General features: G+C 36.3%; 1 protein-coding gene across 4 annotated transcripts in view; it reads left to right on the top strand.

Annotated features, from left to right (window-relative positions):
- LOC125902431 (dipeptidyl aminopeptidase-like protein 6) overlaps positions 1–20,568 on the top strand; it is a 172,081-nt gene extending 151,513 nt beyond the window's left edge. For 2 of the 4 annotated variants that reach the window (XM_049598759.1, XM_049598758.1), the window contains 17 exons: positions 274–371; positions 497–623; positions 2,914–2,952; positions 3,118–3,225; positions 3,312–3,403; positions 3,490–3,537; positions 4,998–5,110; positions 5,877–5,924; positions 6,035–6,133; positions 6,226–6,295; positions 8,133–8,327; positions 8,415–8,469; positions 8,559–8,661; positions 8,760–8,815; positions 8,929–9,001; positions 9,119–9,192; positions 19,320–20,568. In XM_049598759.1, the coding sequence (XP_049454716.1) occupies positions 274–371; positions 497–623; positions 2,914–2,952; positions 3,118–3,225; positions 3,312–3,403; positions 3,490–3,537; positions 4,998–5,110; positions 5,877–5,924; positions 6,035–6,133; positions 6,226–6,295; positions 8,133–8,327; positions 8,415–8,469; positions 8,559–8,661; positions 8,760–8,815; positions 8,929–9,001; positions 9,119–9,192; positions 19,320–19,466 (1,545 nt within the window). In that variant the 3' untranslated portion in view covers positions 19,467–20,568. The remainder of the gene's footprint in view (positions 1–273; positions 372–496; positions 624–2,913; positions 2,953–3,117; positions 3,226–3,311; positions 3,404–3,489; positions 3,538–4,997; positions 5,111–5,876; positions 5,925–6,034; positions 6,134–6,225; positions 6,296–8,132; positions 8,328–8,414; positions 8,470–8,558; positions 8,662–8,759; positions 8,816–8,928; positions 9,002–9,118; positions 9,193–19,319) is intronic. The other 2 variants (XM_049598761.1, XM_049598760.1) reach the window with 1 other exon arrangement.
- Positions 20,569–21,475: the final 907 nt, after the last annotated feature.

Below are 21,475 nucleotides of genomic sequence, written 5' to 3'. Positions count from 1 at the left end.
GTGACCTGAATGGTCTACTGGATGTGTAGAAACACAACAGGTTGCTAAAGGTGACAATATGTCAGTGTTGTGTTCATCACTTGCTTCCGATGCTCCAAAGTGGCCAAAAACAAAAAGTTCATTGCAAGTTTACACACTCTGTCATGTCGATGTTGGTGTGAGGACTTTGATAGATCGGACTCATTTAACTCTGAAGACAACAGAAACACAATTCCTCACTGTCTTCGACTGAAATCCAGTCCGACCTATCTAGTTTCCTCTCGGCACTTGCAGGCTGGTGAGGAAAACCCTGTAGTGCACCTGTCAGTGGTGAGCCTCAACGGGCCCCTGCACACCGTGGTGATGAGGAAACCTGATGACCCCCGAATAGGGTGAGTGACAGCCCAGCTGTGCCTTATTGTGCATGAAGAAACAAACACCAGAAAAAGCCCTGAAGGGTAGCCAGGACAGAAGTCATCAGTGTTGGTGATGTATTGTCACTTTCTGGTTTTTCCAGGAGGGAATATTATATCACGATGGTGAAATGGGCCACCAGCACCAAACTGGCTGTCAACTGGCTGAACAGAGGCCAGAACAACTCCATCCTGACACTGTGTGAGGCCACGACTGGGATCTGCATTAAGGTGAAACATTCGACTAATTGTCCCTGAACAAAGTGTGAAATCTGACGTCAGTGTTAAGGATAAATCTGGTAATGTTTTTCTAACTCAACAAAACCAACAATAAATCTAAACCTACGAACACATACTGCCCGTGTAGCCAAAGCCTGACATAGCTTGTTTTATTGTTGTCCAAAAACTATTAAAAACACATCAGTGAGCAACACCACCGCAGTGGCCATGTGTTCCCTCAGTATGATGAACAAGGGCACTTCATTTTTGAGCCAATCCCATGTACACCATTCTGCTGCTGCAAATGTTCACTAGCTCACCAGATCTGCAGAAAATAGTCCACAACAAATGCACTGTGTAGTGTTTGGGTAACGTTTAGGAAAAACTACAGTTCCCAGCTGTTTTAGGAATTTCATTACCTGCTTCTGTAAGGAGTTGTTCTCCGTTTAATGCATGTATAGGTTCTGTTTGTGCATGTGTGTGTATTTTGAGCCTTTGTGTGTATGACAGAGTAAAAAAATTGAATTATTCCTCAGGGATTAATGAAGTATATCTCCTCCTTCTTCTTCTTCTTCTCCTTCTTCTTCTTCTTCTTCTACTACTACTACTACTACTTCTTTGTCTTCTTCTTCTTCTACTCCTTTTTCTGCTTTTTCTTTTCTTCCTCTTCTTCTTCTTGTTCTACTTCTTCATCTTCTTCTCCTCCTCCTTCCTCTTCGTCCTCTTCTTCTTTTTCTTCTTCTTCTTCTTCTTCTTCTTCTTCTGTAAGTAATTCTGACACTCTGCCAGAGGGTCCCTGAATAGTTTCAATAAATAACATCATGATGTTTGAATGTATGAATGACATTATTTCAAACCAAAAACACTCTAAACAAGACAAAGATAACCACCCAATTAAATAAATAAATAAGTAATAAACCCAGTTTATTTACAGTCCAAGTCCCACCCAGTGATACAAAATAAATATGTACTCCCCTAACACAACCTTCCCTCATCTATTTATCTGCCAAAAATATCTTTGTTGTATAGTTTTTTAAATTGATTTATATTTGTGCTTTGTTTTAACTCATCATGAAATACTAATGAAATAATAACCCCCCTCACTGTCACAAAACATTTCTTGAATCTTGCCTGGAGGTATTTTTTTAATTGTAAATTGTTATAATTAGAATCATTTATTATAATCATAATCTGTTTTATGTACTGTAAGAGTGAAACTTTCATAAAGTTACAGAGCAACTTGCAGCTAATTGAACTGTTGCACTGTTTATGGGTGCTCTGTGTCGAGATGGTTCACAGTAATACTCGTCTAATATCTTATTGTTTTACACTTGCTTTTTGTATGGATTGAATAAGAAGATATCCTTAAATTTAATAGTGAGCTTCAAAGGCACCAGTAGAGGGATTGTGTTTCCTTTGGGCAGACCCTAGTTATTTTCCCTTGTTTCCAGTCTTTGTGCAAAGCATACCTGCTTCTGGCTGTAAGAAAATATATAAAAGACAGATATGTAAGTGTTCAATCTTCTCATCTAAGTTTGTTTCTCAAAATGTTAAACTTTTGTTTTATTTTATTTATTTATTCTCTATGAGTGAGTGAGATGATGAGTTTGGTGCACTGGCCGATGGCTGTTTCTTGTTCAGTGCTGCCAGGAAAAAAAACAAAGGCACTGACCAAGAAACAGCCACTAGCATGTACACCAATCTTATACTGTGAAAACTAGAAATAACTTTACAGGATATAACCTTTTCACTCCAAATTCGGCGACAGCAGCAGCAGCAGCCTAGCCTGTGGAAAAAACTCCTACAAAAACAACACAGAAGAACTCTTTTATTCCTTCAGCCACCAGCCTGTATAACATGCAGCTTAATCATCAGGTCTCCTGCTCTTTTTCACTTTAGTACCAGGTCTGATTTTACTGATTTGAATTGACTGCTTTTATTCAACCTTATTGTTTATTCTGTCTCAGTTAACTGGTTTTATTATGTATACAGTATGTTGTTCTGTTTTGTTGTTTTTACTGTGGATTTTATGGTGTCTTTATGTCTGGATGACACAAATTCCCCTGTCTGGGGTGATAAAGTTTAAGATTTAAATCTTTCAGAGGAAGGAAGCAGCTCAGGTTATGGAGGTTGGAAAGTGCTAACGAGACAGACAAACACCCTGTTTTTTTAGGTCCTTTCTTATGATTTGTTGACAAATACAAACATATACAATATCTCCAGACTTATCTTTGCATGTTTTTGTTTAATTTGATTGATTCAGAAAAACTTATGACTCGTTCTCCTACTTTTCTTTGCCCAGAAACATGAGGATGAGAGTGAGAGCTGGTTGCACAGACAGGTATGTGATTATAACACAGCTTCCCTGTTGTTGTTTCCTAGTTAGTAAAAAACAGACAGTGTTTGCTTTGTGTTTCTGAGCTTCAGCAAGTAAATACCAGGAAATACAAAAGCCCTGCAGGCACATTTATGGACACATGCAGGTGTTTCTCTCTCCTCTCTGCAGAATGAAGCACCGCTCTTTTCCCATGATGGACACAAGTTCTTCTTCACTAGAGCAATCCCTCAGGGTGGGAGAGGAAAGTTCTTCCACATCTCTATGTCCACCTCTTTGGTAAACAACTGCAGGATTGTTTTCCTTGTGATATTTGTGTTGGAGTTTTGGTACAGTGGGTTTAATGGACCTTTACTTTCTTCCAGCCTAACACTAGCACAGACATACTTCAGTCCCTGACCTCTGGAGACTGGGATGTCACCAGCATCCTGGCCTACAATCACGAAAGAAACCTCATGTAAGACAGTTTGATGCATTTAAGAGCCAGGAATGTGGAATCATGGTTATTCTGTGATTTGATGGTGATGTTTGGATGTTTTCCAGATACTTTCTGAGCACAGAGGATGACCCCAAACGACGGCACTTGTACAGGTAGGATTTATTTTGAGAACCTCTGCACCTGCTGTTTAAAGGGTGACTTAGGTGTTTGTCAACCTGGATACTACTTTCCCTTGTTTTGTGTCTAAGTGACCAATGGGACCAACCATTTTTGAAACTGGTCTGGTAATGAGGGAGAGCGCTGTTGTCGGAAGCGGCTAAACAGGCTGCAGTGTAACTACTTGGGGCATTTGGCACTGTCAACTTATGCCCACTAAAACCGTTTGTTTTTGCCACTGACAGACTCAGATTGTCGTTGTAAGTGTCTGTTTGTTACTGTGTGTAACGAAGTCAGGCTCAAAGAGAAGTCTCATTCTGAAATCTTCTTGGCACTATAGGGCTGCTGTCCGATGTCCCTTCTTCATGTCTCCTTTACGATTTTACACATGACCAAACAGCAGGGGCATCATTCCGCTCCAGTGTGTGATGTGAGACAAATGTCGGCATTGCGGAATCAAAAGAGGCTTGTGTGATGTATAAACAAATGCGTCGGCAGGGCTTTATAAAGCAACAAATAATCGCCAAAGATGTTTTTTGAGTTTTCTTTTGTCCCTGTCGACTTTGAATGAAATGTGTTCTTTGAATAGTTTAGTGGGTTTGACAATAACGATTTCTGGAAAGGATCCCAACAGAGATAGACTTTTTGTTAAGGAGTAAGATCTGATTTGTTCAACCAGGAACAGCCCCAAAATTGCTCTTGCCAAAACCACCAGACTCTTAAAGACTTTTAAATCAACAGTCATTACACACCTTAAAATACACCACACATTTGGGGCATCGGTAGTGTAGTGGATAGCACTGGCGCCCCATGTACAGAGGCACCGCGTCGCTGCAGTGGCCGCAGGTTTGACTCCAACCTGTGTCCCTCTTCTGCATGTCATTCCCCACTCTATCTCTCCCCCATTTCACACACTGTTCTGTCCATTAAAGATAAAAAGCCCCAAAAAATAATCTTAAAAATAAATAAAAATACACCACACATTCAAAACTGAAATAAACAAAATAAAACTCTTGGTTCATCATCAAGTTAGAAAATATTCTGGCTCTATACACACACCAAAATTACTGTTTGATACTGTGATTTTGAGCAGTTTCTGGTTGAACAAAAAGGACCTAACTCTTTAATAAAAAAAGGTCTATCTCTGTAGGGATCCTTTCCATAATTGTTGTTAGACACTAAGAATTTTAATCCGAGCCTGTCAGTGGCAAAACGAACACTTTTAATGGACATAAACTGACAGTTTGCACATGTTTCAACTGGTCAAATAACAGCCTGTTTTTGCAGCTGCTGGCTGCAGCACTCTTACTCAATACTGAACCAGTTTCAAAAATTGTTGTTCTCTTTACTCACTCATACACAAAAACGTGAGTAATTCGGATCAAGGTTAAATCTGTGAAAATACCAAAGCTGCTCTTTAAGTGTACAATGATGCTCACCCAGTGCCATCCCACAGTGCCGACACAATCCCTCCGTTCAACCGCTGCTGCCTATCTTGTGAGTTCAAGTGCGGCTACGTGGAGGTTTCATTCAGCCACGACATGCGGTACTTCTTACTCAACTGTAAAGGTGAGTGTGCTTGACCTTGAATCTCCTGAACAGCTGACTGAGAGCCTTTTTACATCCCCAGCACTCCTGAGAATGAAAGTCTTCTGGGGGAGGCAGTGAGCCGTGCTCAGTGGGAAGCGTAACTGAATTAGAGCTGGATGTCAGGTTGAGAGCTTATATCGAACTGGACATTAGCAGATAACCTCAAACCACTGCTGAATCTCTCTCTGATTAGCCACAGAAATAAATGTCTTGTCTGAGTGCATGCCAGGAGTCATGTGAGCACTGCTGAGCGGCTGGCAGAGAGCCTGCGGCTTTTACTATTTGTCATATTAAAACACATTGTGTTGTTGTTTACGATATATCCTCGTGTCCCTCAGAGACACTGTCATTGTTTTTGTGCCCCTGTGGCTTCGTCACAGGGGCACAACATCACGGTTTCTATGGAGGCTGATTTCGTTAGGGGGTTCACTCCAGAGAGAAAAAGTGCCAGTGGCTTTCTTCATTAATTGGATCTTTGGAGAGCAGCTCCATTGTGAAATAATCAGCTACTTCCTCGTGGGACGGAAGTAGATTATTAACTGCAGAGCTGGCTGAGAGGGCTGTTTCTGAAGTCTGTTTAGATGAGACGCAGAGATGTTTCCGTTGCAGAGAAGGATTGGGTTTCAGAGGCGTGATTACTGGTGTTGTGGAGGCGTTTGAATCTTGTGTCACTGCTTTGTTACATCAAATTAACTTCTGTTATTGCACTCTTGTTAACTGATTTTCACTAAATTGATCCATGTAGGCCCAGATGTACCGAGTGTGGCCATCTATCGCACAGAGGACAGACAGAGTGAGTGTCGTCGTCCATGTTTAACAAGCTGTGTTGAATTACATGAATATGTTTTCATTGATGAATGGAGAGGTCATAACAAAGGACCTGTTTAATCTGTTTAACTGCAGAGGTGTTTAACGTGGAGACAAACGAAAGACTAAACAACACGCACAACAACATGCAGATGCCCAGAGTGGAGTACGAGACCATCACCATAGACGACTACAGTATGTGCTTACCTATGTGTACGCCCTGATGAAATTACAGCCAGTCATCTTCTATTATAAGATTCCCGTTAACCTTATTGTGTCTGTTGTAGCTCTGACGATGCAGATTCTGAAGCCAGCTGGATTCGTAGATACAGCCCATTACCCCTTACTGCTGCTTGTGTGAGTATGAATACATCTGACTGTTGCAAAGAGATGTCTTTATGAAACAGTGCACAGAATATTATCAAGCAGCTAACAGTTTATTTTGTTATTGCTTAAAAAGGATACTACACTGATTCAGTGTTTCACTTCCTTAGATTTGGTGGACTCAGATATCATATTAAAGACTGAATGGTCAAAAAGGTTTGGATATCCTGACTATTAGTCACTTGGATAACACTTTACTTGAAGGTATCTACATAAGAGTGACATGACACTGTCATAACTATGACATGACACTGTCATGAACATTATGTACATGTCATAAACACTTATGACTGCTGGTATTAAGTGCCATTCGTTTTTTGTAATGACAAGTTGACATTGTTTGGGTTGTCTTGATTAATGACAACTTGACATTAATCAAAGTGACATTACCAGAAGTTGTCTTTGTCATGACAAGTTCACATTAAATTTGTCTGGGTTGTCCTTATAACGACAACTTGACATTAACCAGGATGACATTACCAGAAGATGTCTTTATGTTAATGTAAAGTTGTCATTATAAGGACACCCCAAACAAATTTAATGTCAACTTGTCATGACAAAGTCCATGTCCAAAGCTTCTCATAATGTCACTTTAGTAATGAATGTCAAGTTGTCATTAATCAAGACAACCCAAACAATGTCAACTTGTCATTACAAAAACCAAATGACACTTAATGACAGCAGTCATAAACATTTATGACATGTACATAATGTTCATGACAGGTTCATGGCCGTGTCATGTCATAGTTATGACAGTGTCATGTCACTCTTATGTAGATACCTTCAGGTAAAAAGTTACCGTCATGTCACTTATGGGTCAAGATCCAAAAATGCTGATCCTGCATTTCCCATAATGCAACTCAAAAGTGTTTTTGTTAGACCCTGCCTGATAAAGGCTTATGTCTTTCAAGCTACTGCCTCCAGTTTGTAATAGGTACTTCTACTTGTGTTACAGCAGCAGGTTACCTTGGAACAGTAAATACACAATAAATATACATATCAACAGTAGAGGAAATATGTATCAATAGAAGAAGTAGAATTATACTAGAATAACTATGAATTTACTAAACTGCAACTACTAAAATATAAACATAGGATAAAATACTGTATACTTTAAACAAGTGTCCAAATTTGTTGAAGTTTTAATGCAATAAGCTATAATTGGAATATAAAGATGTGCAAATTCACCAGGTGCAAAGCGTGTGAAGGTGAAAGCCAGGGTGGAGTTTGGCGGAGACAGAAACTATAAAGCTGGACAGAGCCTTTCTGTCAATTACTTTTGACTGTTTGCTCCAATAACCATGAAAAATAGTAAGAATTGCTTGTCACTATTCCCCAGGGCTCAAGGTGAAGTCTTCAAATTGCAAGTGTTGTCCAATACTTTTGACATATTCACGATATATTATTTTAAAAAGACAGAAAAACAGCAAATATTCACATGTGTGCTTGAGAAATGACTTCAATTACTGATCATTCACTGAAATAGTTTCCAATTAACTTTCTGACATGTAGCTAATGGAGTCATGAGTTGATTCAGCACCACAAGATAATAATATAATATGATATAAACTAGAATATTCTGCACTGATACTGCATTTGTGAAAATTATAGTAATAGATTGTTGTTTTATTGGACTGCATTACTATTCCTTTGCTCTTATTCGTCAGTTTTAATGTTAAACCCTCTTCTTGTCCAGTTATGATACCAACAATACTGAAATAAGATGTGCCTTTCTCTGAACAACATAACCATCTAATATTAAACTGAGAATTTTGTGAGATGACCAACATGGCTGTGGTTTTTCCTACAGAGACGGTACGCCTGGCGGTCAGATGGTGTCGGAGCAGTTCCGAGTGGACTGGGCGACGGTTCTGGTCAGCAGCTTCAGCACCATCGTCATCCGCTTTGACGGCAGTGGCAGCGGCTTCCAGGGCACCAACCTTCTCCACAAAGTCAGGAGGAAACTGGGAAGACTAGAGGAGAGGGACCAGCTGGAGGCACTCAGGCAAGATTTCTGCGTTTTCTGCAAGCACAACAATAAGTCAGTCAGTCCCGAAACATTAAAGTCTGACTGGTTTTCTTCCGTCTTTAGGTTAATATCCAAAGAGCCTTATATTGATAAGACTCGAATGGGAGTTTATGGAAAGGTAAGGAGAACACATGCCTCACATAGAAATTATTATCACTATAATTAGACTTCTTGATATGTTTCTGTGTCTCTCCTACCTTTGTTCAGGCCTATGGAGGATATTTAGCCACGATGCTTCTGAGCTCTGAGGAGTTTAACCAACTTAAATGTGGAGCAGCAGTCTCTCCCATCACAGATTTCGAGCTATATGGTATAACTTTACACATATTTGTCTTCCATTGATGTGTGCTCTTGGGACTGAAGGCGTTCAATCTTTCTAATTCTGTGTTTCCTCTTTCCAAATGGCAGCATCTGCATTTTCAGAACGATACCTCGGCTCAAAGACAGACTCCCGAGTATATACGGTAAAGTTTCAAATCACTCACCATGTTCAGCCTACACAGTGTTGGAGTTAAAGGTCGTTATAAAGAGGTCCTTAATGACATACATGATGGATTTCCCTCTCTCTTTCCTTCAGATGGCAAATTTAGCACACAGAGCGGGTCAGCTTCTGCAGAAGCAGTACTTGATAATTCACCCAACTGCTGACGGTAATGAACATATATTTTACATATTAATCTCAATACAGCAGTGAGTGAAACATTAGCTATTAACTTTGATCACACCCTAACGTGTTATCCCCAATCTTATCTTCTCCACTACCACAGAAAAGGTTCACTTCCAGCACACGGCCAAATTTATCAATCATTTAATCAGCGAGAAGGCCAATTACACTCTACAGGTGAGTTTCTGAAGTCAATGCTAGACCTGACCGGCATGCATTTAATTATGTGAGTGTGTAGTGGGACTCTGTGTAGTTTGTTTATGGAATTCTGCCACGTTTGATGTCATCTGAAAAGCACAATTATGCAAAGGTCTCTTAATGCTTGGTTGTTAAAATTCCTGGATGAAAGGGAAATGCAAGTTTTTGGAAAAATGGTTGAAGGTCAAGCAGTTTGAACTATGAGAGAGGACGACCTACTATACTATGACTATTTTTATGACGTACTATACTATGACTTTTTTACAACATAATATACTATGACTTTTTTACAACATACTGTATTATGACTTTTTTATGACATACTATACTGTCTTTTTTTATGACGCACTATACTATAATGTTTTTAAACACACTATACAAAAACATTATCTATGACATACTTCACTATGACATTTTTTATGACATACTATACTGTGGATTTTATTACGACATCCTATACTATGACGATTTTCATGACATACTATATTACGACCTTTTTTATAACTTACCACACCACTTTTTTTTTGGCATACTTTACTGTGACTTTTTTATGACATACTATACTATGACGATTTTTTATGACACACTATACTATGACGTTTTATATGACATACTATAGTTTGACTTTTTTATGAGATATTCTACTATGACTGTTTTTATGACATACTATACTATGACGATTTTTATGACATACCATACTATGTCTTTTTTACCACATACTATACTATGACGTTTTTTTATGACATACTATACTATGACTTTTTTATAACATACTATACTGTGACGACTTTTATGGCATACTATACTATGACGATTTTTATGACATTCTATGCTATGTCTTTTTTATGACATACTATATTATGACCTTTTTTTAAATAAAAAACTATACTATGACAATTTTTATAACGTACTATATTATGACCTTTTTTATGACATACTATGACTTTTTTAAGACTTCCCATACTGTTTTTTTTGACATATTATACTACGACTGTTTTTGTAACATACTATACTATGCAGTTTTTATGACATACTATACTATGACTTTTTTATGACATACTATACTATGACGTTTTATATGACATACTATAGTTTGACTTTTTTATGAGATATTCTACTATGACTTTTTTTTTGACGACATACTATACTATGACGTTTTTTTATGACATTCTATACTATGACTTTTTTTTATGACATACTATGACTTTTTTATGACATACTATACTATGACGATCTTTTGGACATACTTTACTATGTCTTTTTTATGACATACTATACTATTACTTTTTTATGACATACTATGACTTTTTTTATGACATACTATACTATGACGATCTTTTGGACATACTTTACTATGTCTTTTTTATGACATACTATACTATTACTTTTTTATGACATACTATACTATTACTTTTTTATGACACCATACTGACTTTTTACAACATACTATACTGTGACGATTTTTTTTGACACACTCTACTATGTCATTTTTTTGACCTACTTTACTATGACTTTTTAAAGACATCCTATGACGTTTTTTCATAACATACTATACTATGACTTTTTTTATGACATTCTATACTATGACTTTTTTTTTTACAACATACTATACTATCAAGATTTTTATGACACACTATACTATGTCTTTTTTATGACATACTGTCCTATGACTTTTTACAACATATTATACTATGACGATTTTTTTGACATGCTATACTATGAGGTTTTTGTGACACACTATACTATGACGTTTTATATGACATTCTATACTATGACTATTTTATGATATACTATGACCTTTTTTTATAATATACTATAATATGACGTTTTTATATATGACATACTATCCTTTTTAATGACCTATGTTACGTTTTCTTTAACATACTATGCCGATTTTTTTTTTGACATACTGTACCATGACCTTTGTTATAACATACTTTACTATGAAGATTTTTACGTCATACTATACTGTGACTTTTTATGGTATTTTTGTGACATACTACACTATGATATTTTTATGATGTTTATTCTTTAACATACTATGACATTTTTATAACTTTTCTTGACCTAATAGTTTTTTTATGGTATACTATTCTATTACATTTCTATGACATTTTTATAACATACTATAGTATGACTTTTTATTTATAACATTATCAGGCATACATATACTATATGTTGGGTTCCTAAATCAGGATCAGGGAATGGGGGAAGTAACAATAAAAAGTAATGAGCGAACAAGCCAAATGGAAATGTGGTGTACAAAGAAAAGCTTTAATTTATTTGACAAAACAAGGCAGCAAAAGTGTACAAGAAAACGAACACTGGCTCTGACTCTTAGCTTCTTCAGGAATTTAACAACCACGTCCATGATTAATGATTAGATGCTGGTGATCTCGATCACTCATCACTGCAGGGAGTAGGGAGGGTGAATCCTAAGATGAGAAGAAAAAAAAAACAGGAAACAGGAACAAAAACAGGACATACCCAGCTTTTGACCACTGACACCATACATGACATTTGTTATGACCTTTTTCGAAAGATACTATGTTATGATATATTTGAGTAACATTTTCATGGCATACGATATACCATATTTTTTATACTATGTATTTTTTCACTATATTTTTTATGACATTTTTGTAACATAGTATAATAGTACATGTTTGATAATATTTTTATAACATACTATACTATGACTTTTAATGACATATTACGGTATGACATTTTTATCACATACTACAATATGTATTTTTTATGACAAAATTTACTATGACCTTTTTATGACATACTATACTACAACTTTTTTATGACAATTTTTTGACATACTATACTATGATATTTTTTTATAACATATTGGACTATGATGATTTTTATGACATACTATACTATGACTATTTAATGACATACTATACTATGACGATTTTTTTGACACACTATAGTATAACTTTTTTTGACATACTATACTATGACTATGACAATTTTTTGACATACTATACTATGATATTTTTTATAACGTATTGGACTATGATGATTTTTATGACATACTATACTATGACTATTTTAATGACATACTATACTATGACAATTTTTTTTGACACACTGTAGTATAACTTTTTTGACATACTATACTATGACTATATTTTGATATACTATACTATGACTTGTTTCCTAACATACTATACTATGACGATTTTTTTGACATACTATACTGTCTTTTTTTATGACATACTATACTATGACTTTTTTTCATAATTTTGAATGACATACCACACTATGACTTTTTTTCATAATTTTGAACGACATGCTATACTATGACTTTTTTCATAATTTTGAACGACATCCTATACTGTGACTTTTTTCATAATTTTGAACGACATACCATACTATGACTTTTTTCCATAATTTTGAACGACATGCTATACTATGACTTTTTTCATAATTTTGAACGACATCCTATACTGTGACTTTTTTCATAATTTTGAACGACATACTATACTATGACTTTTTTCCATAATTTTGAACGACATGCTATACTATGACTTTTTTCATAATTTTGAACGACATCCTATACTATGACTTTTTACGACACACTATACTATGACTTTTTTATGAGATACTATACTGACTTTTTCACGACATACTATACTATAACGTTTTTTTCATCATTTTGAACGACATACTATACTATGACTTTTTTTTTCATAATTTTGAACGACATACCATACTATGACTTTTTTCATAAGTTTGAACGACATGCTATACTATGACTTTTTTCATAATTTTGAACGACATGCTTTACTATGCCTTTTTTTCATAATTTTGAACAACATGCTATACTATGACTTTTTTTCATAATTTTGAACGACATGCTATACTATGCCTTTTTTCATAATTTTGAACAACATACTATACTATGACTTTTTTCATAATTTTGAACGACATGCTATACTATGACTTTTTTTCATAATTTTGAACGACATACTATACTATGACTTTTTTCATAATTTTGAACGACATGCTTTACTATGCCTTTTTTTCATAATTTTGAACGACATACTATACTATGACTTTTTTTCATAATTTTGAACGACATACTATACTATGACTTTTTTTTCATAATTTTGAACGACATACCATACTATGACTTTTTTTCATAAGTTTGAACGACATGCCATACTATGACTTTTTTTCATAATTTTGAACGACATGCTTTACTATGACTTTTTTCATAATTTTGAACGACATGCTTTCTATGCCTTTTTTTCATAATTTTGAACGACATACCATACCATGACTTTTTTCATAATTTTGAACGACATACTATACTTTGACTTTTTTCATAATTTTGAACAACATACTATACTATGACTTTTTTTTCATAAGTTTGAACGACATGCTATACTATGACTTTTTTCATAATTTTGAACGACATGCTTTACTATGCCTTTTTTTTCATAATTTTGAACGACATACCATACTATGACATTTTTTCATAATTTTCGACAATATACCATGACTTTTTTCATAATTTTGAACGACATGCTTTACTATGCCTTTTTTTCATAATTTTGAACGACATACTATACTATGACTTTGAACGACATACTGTACTATGACTTTTTTTCATAATTTTGGACAATATACTATGACTTTTTTTCATAATTTTGAACGACATACTATACTATGACTTTTTTTCATAATTTTGGACAATATACTATGACTTTTTTTTCATAATTTTGAACGACATACTATACTATGACTTTTGAACGACATACTATACTATGACTTTTTTTCATAATTTTGGACAATATACTATGACTTTTTTTCATAATTTTGAACGACATACTATACTATGACTTTTGAACGACATACTATACTATGACTTTTTTCATAATTTTGAACGACATACTTTTTTTCATAATTTCGAACGACATTCTTTACTATTACTTTTTTCCATAATTTTGAACGATATACCAGACTGACTTTTTTTTCATAATTTTGAACGACATACTATACTATGACTTTTGAACGACATACTATACTATGACTTTTTTTCATAATTTTGGACAATATACTATGACTTGGGCGGCACGGTGGTGTGGTGGTTAGCACTCTCGCCTCACAGCAAGAGGGTTGCCGGTTCGATCCCGGGCGTGGGAGCCCTTCTGTGTGGAGTTTGCATGTTCTCCCCGTGTCAGCGTGGGTTCTCTCCGGGCACTCCGGCTTCCTCCCACAGTCCAAAGACATGCAGATTGGGGACTAGGTTAATTGATGACTCTAAATTGTCCGTAGGTGTGAATGTGAGCGTGAATGGTTGTTTGTCTCTATGTGTCAGCCCTGCGATAGTCTGGCGACCTGTCCAGGGTGTACCCTGCCTCTCGCCCGATGTAGCTGGGATAGGCTCCAGCCCCCCCGCGACCCTCAAGAGGATGAAGCGGTTAGAAGATGAATGAATGAATGAATGAATACTATGACTTTTTTTTCATAATTTTGAACGACATACTATACTATGACTTTTTTTCATAATTTTGGACAATATACTATGACTTTTTTTCATAATTTTGAACGACATACTATACTATGACTTTTGAACGACATACTATACTATGACTTTTTTTCATAATTTTGGACAATATACTATGACTTTTTTTCATAATTTTGAACGACATACTATACTATGACTTTTGAACGACATACTATACTATGACTTTTTTCATAATTTTGAACGACATACTTTTTTTCATAATTTCGAACGACATTCTTTACTATTACTTTTTTCCATAATTTTGAACGATATACCAGACTGACTTTTTTTTCATAATTTTGAACGACATACTACACTATGACTTTTTTACAACTTACCGTACTGTTATTTGTGACATACTATACTATGACTGTTTCATGACATACTTATACTATGATAATTTTTATGACATACTATACTATGACCTTTTTTTTATAACATACCATACTATGACAATTTTTATGACATACTATACTATGACCTTTTTTTTATAACATACCATACTATGACAATTTTTATGACATACTCAATCAATCAATCAATTTTATTCATAAAACCCAATATCACAAATCACAATTTGCCTCACAGGGCTTTACAGCATACGACATCCCTCTGTCCTTTGGACCCTCACAGCAGATAAGGAAAAACTCCCCCCAAAAAAACTTTTAACGGGGAAAAAAAACCGGTAGAAACCTCAGGAAGACTCTCTTCCAGGACGGACAGACGTGCAATAGATGTTGTACAGAACAGATCAACATAATAAATTAACAGCAATCCGTATGTCACAATGAGACAGAAAGAGAGACCGAGACAGAGAGAGAGAGAGAGACAGAGACAAAGACAGAGAGAGATGCAGGACAGACGATAATGTTAATAGCTTAGGTTACAACAACATTAATGATTGTGATAAGTAATAATATTATAATTATGATTCTGGCTGTTGTTGTACAATATGTTGAAAGTAAATATTAACATTTGATAGTATACATATGTGACAATAATCATATGTGTATAATAACAGTTGAAGAATGACTAATGATAACAGCAGCAGCAGGAGGCATCTGGCAGGACCACAGCAGCAGCACAACCACACATGTCACACTATCCAGGCACTGCTGTGATAGAAGTTAACCTGCTTGACAGTGGAGCACAAAGGCTCCGGAGAAGAAGCCCAGTTAGTGACATGCAATATGGCCGAGTTAGCAGGATGCAGTAACAAGACATATATGAGAGAGAGAGAGAGAGAGAGAGAGAGAGAGAGAGAGAGAGAGAGAGACCGTTGTTTTATAGGAGGTCCCCCAGCAGTCTAGGCCTAAGTCAGCCTAACTAGGGGCTGGTACAGGGCAAGTCTGAGCCAGCCCTAACTATAAGCTTTATCAAAGAGGAAAGTCTTAAGTCTAGTCTTAAATGTGGAGACGGTGTCTGCCTCCCGGACCGTAACAGGAAGATGATTCCACAGGAGAGGAGCCTGATAGCTGAAGGCTCTGGCTCCTGATCTACTTTTGAAGACTTTAGGGACCACGAGTAACCCTGCGTTCTCAGAGCGCAGTGTTCTGGTGGGATAATAAGGCTCTCTAAGATATGACGGAGCTTGACCATTTAGAGCTTTATAAGTTAACAGTAGGATTTTAAATTCAGTTCTGGATTTTACAGGGAGCCAGTGCAGCGAAGCTAAAACAGGAGAAATATGATCTTGTTTCTTAGTTCCTGTTAGTACACATGCTGTTGCATTCTGAATTAGCTGGAGAGTTTTTAAGGACTTACTAGAGCTACCTGATAATAGAGAGTTACAGTAATCCAGTCTAGAGGTAACAAAAGCGTGGACCAATTTTTTCTGCATCTTTTCGGGTCAGGATAGGCCTAATTTTTCGCAATATTACGCAGATGAAAAAATGCAGTCCATGAGGTTTGTTTTAAATGAGAATTAAAAGACAAATCTTGATCAAATGTTACTCCGAGGTTTCTTACGGTAGTGCTAGAGGCCTGAGCAATGCCACCTAGAGAAACTATGTCATCAGATAAAGAGTCTCTGAGTTGTTTGGGGCCAAGAACAATAACTTCAGTTTTGTCTGAATTTAACATCAGGAAATTGTTGCTCATCCAGGTTTTTATGTCTTTAAGGCAGTTATGAAGTTTAGTTAATTGATTACTTTCTTCTGGCTTCATCGATAAATACAACTGAGTATCATCCGCCTAACAATGGAAATTTACAGAATGATTTCTAATGATGTTACCTAAAGGAAGCATATATAGAATAAATAGGATTGGTCCGAGCACAGAACCTTGCGGAACTGAAAACGATCAGATAAATAAGATTTAAACCAGCTTAGTGCAGAACCTTTTAGGCCAATTAAGTGATCCAGTCTCTGTAGCAGAATTTGATGGTCAGTTGTGTCAAACGCCGCACTAAGATCTAATAAAACAAGTACAGAGATGAGTCCTTTGTCTGAAGCAATCAGAAGGTCATTTGTAATTTTAACTAGTCCTGTCTCAGTGCTATGATGCACTCTAAATCCTGACTGAAATTCCTCAAATAAATTATTATCATGGAGAAAATCACACAGCTGGTCTGCGACTACTTTCTCAAGGATCTTTGACATAAAGGGAAGATTAGATATTGGCCTATAATTGGCTAACACCTCTGGATCCAGGGTGGGCTTTTTAAGTATAGGTTTAATTACAGCTACCTTAAAAGACTGTGGTACATAGCCTGTTAATAAGGATATATTGATCATATCTAATATATGAGTGTTAACCAAAGGAAAGACCTCCTTAAGTAGCCTAGTTGGGATGGGGTCTAAGAGACACGTTGATGATTTAGATGAAGAAATCACTGCGGTCAATTCTTGAAGAGAAATCAGGGAGAAGCAATCTAAATATATATTAGGTCTTACAGCTGTGTTTGAGGGCAGATAGGTACTATCTGAGGACAGGAGGTCATGAATTTTGCCTCTAATAGTTATAATTTTGTCATTAAAAAAGCTCATAAAATCATTACTGCTAAGGGCTAAAGGAATACAAGGCTCAATAGAGCTTTGACTCTCAGTCAGCCTGGCTACAGTGCTGAAAAGAAACCTGGGGTTGTTCTTATTTTCTTCTATTAAAGCTGAGTAATAGTTTGCTCTGGCATTGCGGAGGCCCCTCTTATAAGTTTTGAGACTGTCTGCCCAGATTAAACGAGATTCTTCCAGTTTGGTTAATCGCCAATTCCTTTCAAATTTTCGCGATATTTGTTTTAACTTACGGGTTTGCGAGTTATACCAAGGAGCGAACTTTCTTTGCTTTGTTAACTTCTTTTTAAGAGGAGCTACAGAGTTGAGTGTTGTTCGCAGCGAGCATACGGCGCTATCGACAAGATGATCAATTCGGTTAAAGTCGGCACGGGAAACCTCTGTTACTGAAGGACATGGTATTGAATTTAACGACGGAGGAATCATTTCCTTAAATTTTGCGACAGCACTATCTGATAAACATCTAGAATAGTAACTGTTGCTGAGTGGCGTGTAATCGAGTAAAAAGAAATCAAAAGTAATCAGATAATGATCCGATAGCGAGGGATTCTGTGGAAAGACTTTTAGGTTATCAATTTCAATTCCATACGTCAGAACTAGATCAAGGGTATGGTTAAAACAGTGAGTGGGTTCATGTACACCCTGACTGAAGCCAATGTAATCTAATAATGAGATAAACGCGGTAGCCAGGGAGTCATTATCAACATCAACGTGAATGTTAAAATCACCTACAATAATAACTTTATCTGATTTAAGAACTAAACTGGATAAAAACTCTGAGAATTCAGATACAAATTCAGAATACTGTACTATGACATTCTTTATAACATACTATACCATGACTGTTTTTATGACATTCCATACTATGTTTCTTATGACACTATACTATGACAATTTTTTTGACATTTATACTATGTCTTTTTTTTTTTACATTTATACTATGTCTTTTTTATAACATACTATACTATGAAGATTTTATGACATACTGCACTATGATGTTTTCTATAACATACTATGGTGTGCCATTTCTTTTAAGATATTTTATGCATACTGTACTTTGCCATTTTCATAATATTTTCATGGTACATTATACTGTGACTTCTTTCATGTTATTTTTGTTACATACTATAATTTTTTTTTATAATATTCTTATGGCATACAATACTATGACATTTTTCATGATGTCTTGATGATATTTTTATGACCTCTTAATGTTTTTTTTAATGACTAACTATAATAATGTTTTTTAGGGCATACTATACTATGCTTTCTACTTAAATATAGTATTTACTTTTATTGCATACTGTACTATGACATTTTTTATGACATTTTTTGCAATATACTTAAGTGTGACCTGTTTTCTCGTAGACTTAAAAAATGTGAACCTTTGCTGGTACTATTTTTTAAATCGCACATTTTTGGGTTTGGATCAGTGGTCTTTTTTTTCACATTCTATCAGCTAAATGGTCATTTATTAATTAACGCTAAAATAATGATTACTTGATTGTGAAAATATTGTTAGATACAGCTAAGCAGATATAAATCTCATTCTGGGTATGTCTTTACAGATCTACCCAGATGAGGGACACTTCCTACACAGCGAAGGGACACAGCAGCACCTGAGCCAATCCCTGGTCAACTTCTTCGAGGTGTGTTTTCGGGAGCCGGAGATACTGACAGACGACAAGCAAGAAGAGGATGAGGACGACAGTTAAACCTCTAAGCAGCCCCAGGCCAGCTACTACAGCACAATATGCAAAAATATTTCTAACCCAATCAACCCACACAACCTGCTGTCCAATCAGATTTTAGCTCTACTCTGAAGTGCAGCACCTGCATGTGCAAAAGGGGTCTCGACCTACAACCCCTATCCTCACCTTATGCTGGCTGCTGGTCACAAAGACAAAATCAATCTCAGATGTGAACAGTCACACCTCTCTCTGCTATTGGAATATATGGACTAGTACTCCCTCTGGTGGACAAATAGAGGATCAACATAACATCCATTGAGCAATGCGTCTCTATTCCAAACCAGGCACATTAATTGAGCGCTTTGCAGCACAAAATAACCCCTCGAGAAGATCAGTTCATTATGTTGAGAATTAAATTTTCAAAGTTCGCCAGTTACCGATAATCTTGCCAACCAACTTACTGATTATTGTGTTCATGAGTATGATTACTGCTACTTGTTTCTCAGAATTTCTCTGTTCAGTGTCGTGTCTATGAGTGGATGTCTGGCTGCATCGGTCCGTAGTTGCTTTACAAAACGAGGGCACAATGTTTAACTTGTGTTGTATTCCAAAAAACAAAGTGTCTATACAGAAATGGTATGAAATCATATTTTCCCTCGTCATATTTCTGAATTGAACTCTTGTTCTTTTAGTCACTGTGCCTTACTGTGGGTGAAATGTTCATGTTGGGAGCCCACATGACACTGAAAATGAGTAACTATGGATAAGCCTTGTCTGAACTGTGGACTCAAAACCAGATGATGATTTAATGTTCCTCAAACTCTAGCTATTAGTGAGGGACGTTTGAATCACAAGGTATGGCACATTTTATCTTAAACATGGGAAGAACTGAATACAAAATAATTGTATGTCTGCTTGATAGATGGAATTATACTGACGGAAATGTAAAGAGTATTTAGTTTGCAAATACAGTTCTTGATATTTACCTTCCAAACTAGCATACTGGTGAGTTAACCATGCTGAGTTTTCATTATTTTGTGAATTACTTTGACTTGTGTGTTAAATGGCTTGACTCTCTCCCCATGTCACTTCTGTTAGTATTGTCAGTGGTTTCTAGTCAGCTGATGTACAAAGTGTATAAATCTTATATTGTTTAAGTCTTTATGTTGTATGTGCAACTTGTATATAAAGCATTTTGAAATGTATCTTTGCTTGGCTTTCTTTTAACATCACTTAATGTGTATCCCATAGATCCATTAAAGGTCCAGTGTGTAGGATTTAGAGCAGCGGTTGGCAACCTTTACGATCAAAAGACATTTTTAACCAGAAATTTTAAAGAAGTCTGGAGCCATAAAACATATTTGACTCTTATTATGAAGGTGACACAGCCTATCTTTAACTGCCTGGAAAACACAAGGTCAGGCACTGGGTGCTACTTTTGTGCCTTTTTTGAGCCAGCTTTCAAGAGCACAGTGGCAGGTTGCATCTGAGGTTGCTAAGCAACCTTAACAAGCACCATATCACAATCTATTTCCCTGAAATCCTGAGTGCAGAGCTGATCTTCTTCCAGGCGCTGTTAGTGTGTAGGCCTATTGTCAGTGAGACAGATGTAAAGCTCTGGTAGCCCTGCACTAACATGATCAACTTCTCCATATTTATTACAGACTGATATGTTCAGAAGAAGGGAAAGATATCTGTCAGCTGTGATTGGTTGTTCCTCGTCACACGACGTGCAAAAGTTGGTTTATCTCAGGGCGCAGGCGTTGTGTCCTGAAACACAGGCGCACTTTAACGCATGTGTGTTGCTCTGGCGTTTAAGCACGCCTACGCTGAAAACAATGAATTTGAGGATGCAAAAAACGTGGTATGTGTACGGCCCCTAAGAGCCAAATGTGGCTCCAGGGCCACAGGTTGCCCTACCCCTGATTTAGGGGCATCTATTGGCAGAAATGGAATATCAATTCATATATCTACATACAAAGCAGGCCCACCATGTTGTTCTAAAGTAACCCAGACCACAAACCAAACACTGG

This window comes from Epinephelus fuscoguttatus, linkage group LG15 (genome assembly GCF_011397635.1).
Source record: "Epinephelus fuscoguttatus linkage group LG15, E.fuscoguttatus.final_Chr_v1".
NCBI classification, from domain to species: Eukaryota; Metazoa; Chordata; class Actinopteri; order Perciformes; family Serranidae; genus Epinephelus; species Epinephelus fuscoguttatus.
Note: the sequence above shows the minus strand (reverse complement) of the source record. Positions and strands in the feature narration are given on the sequence as shown.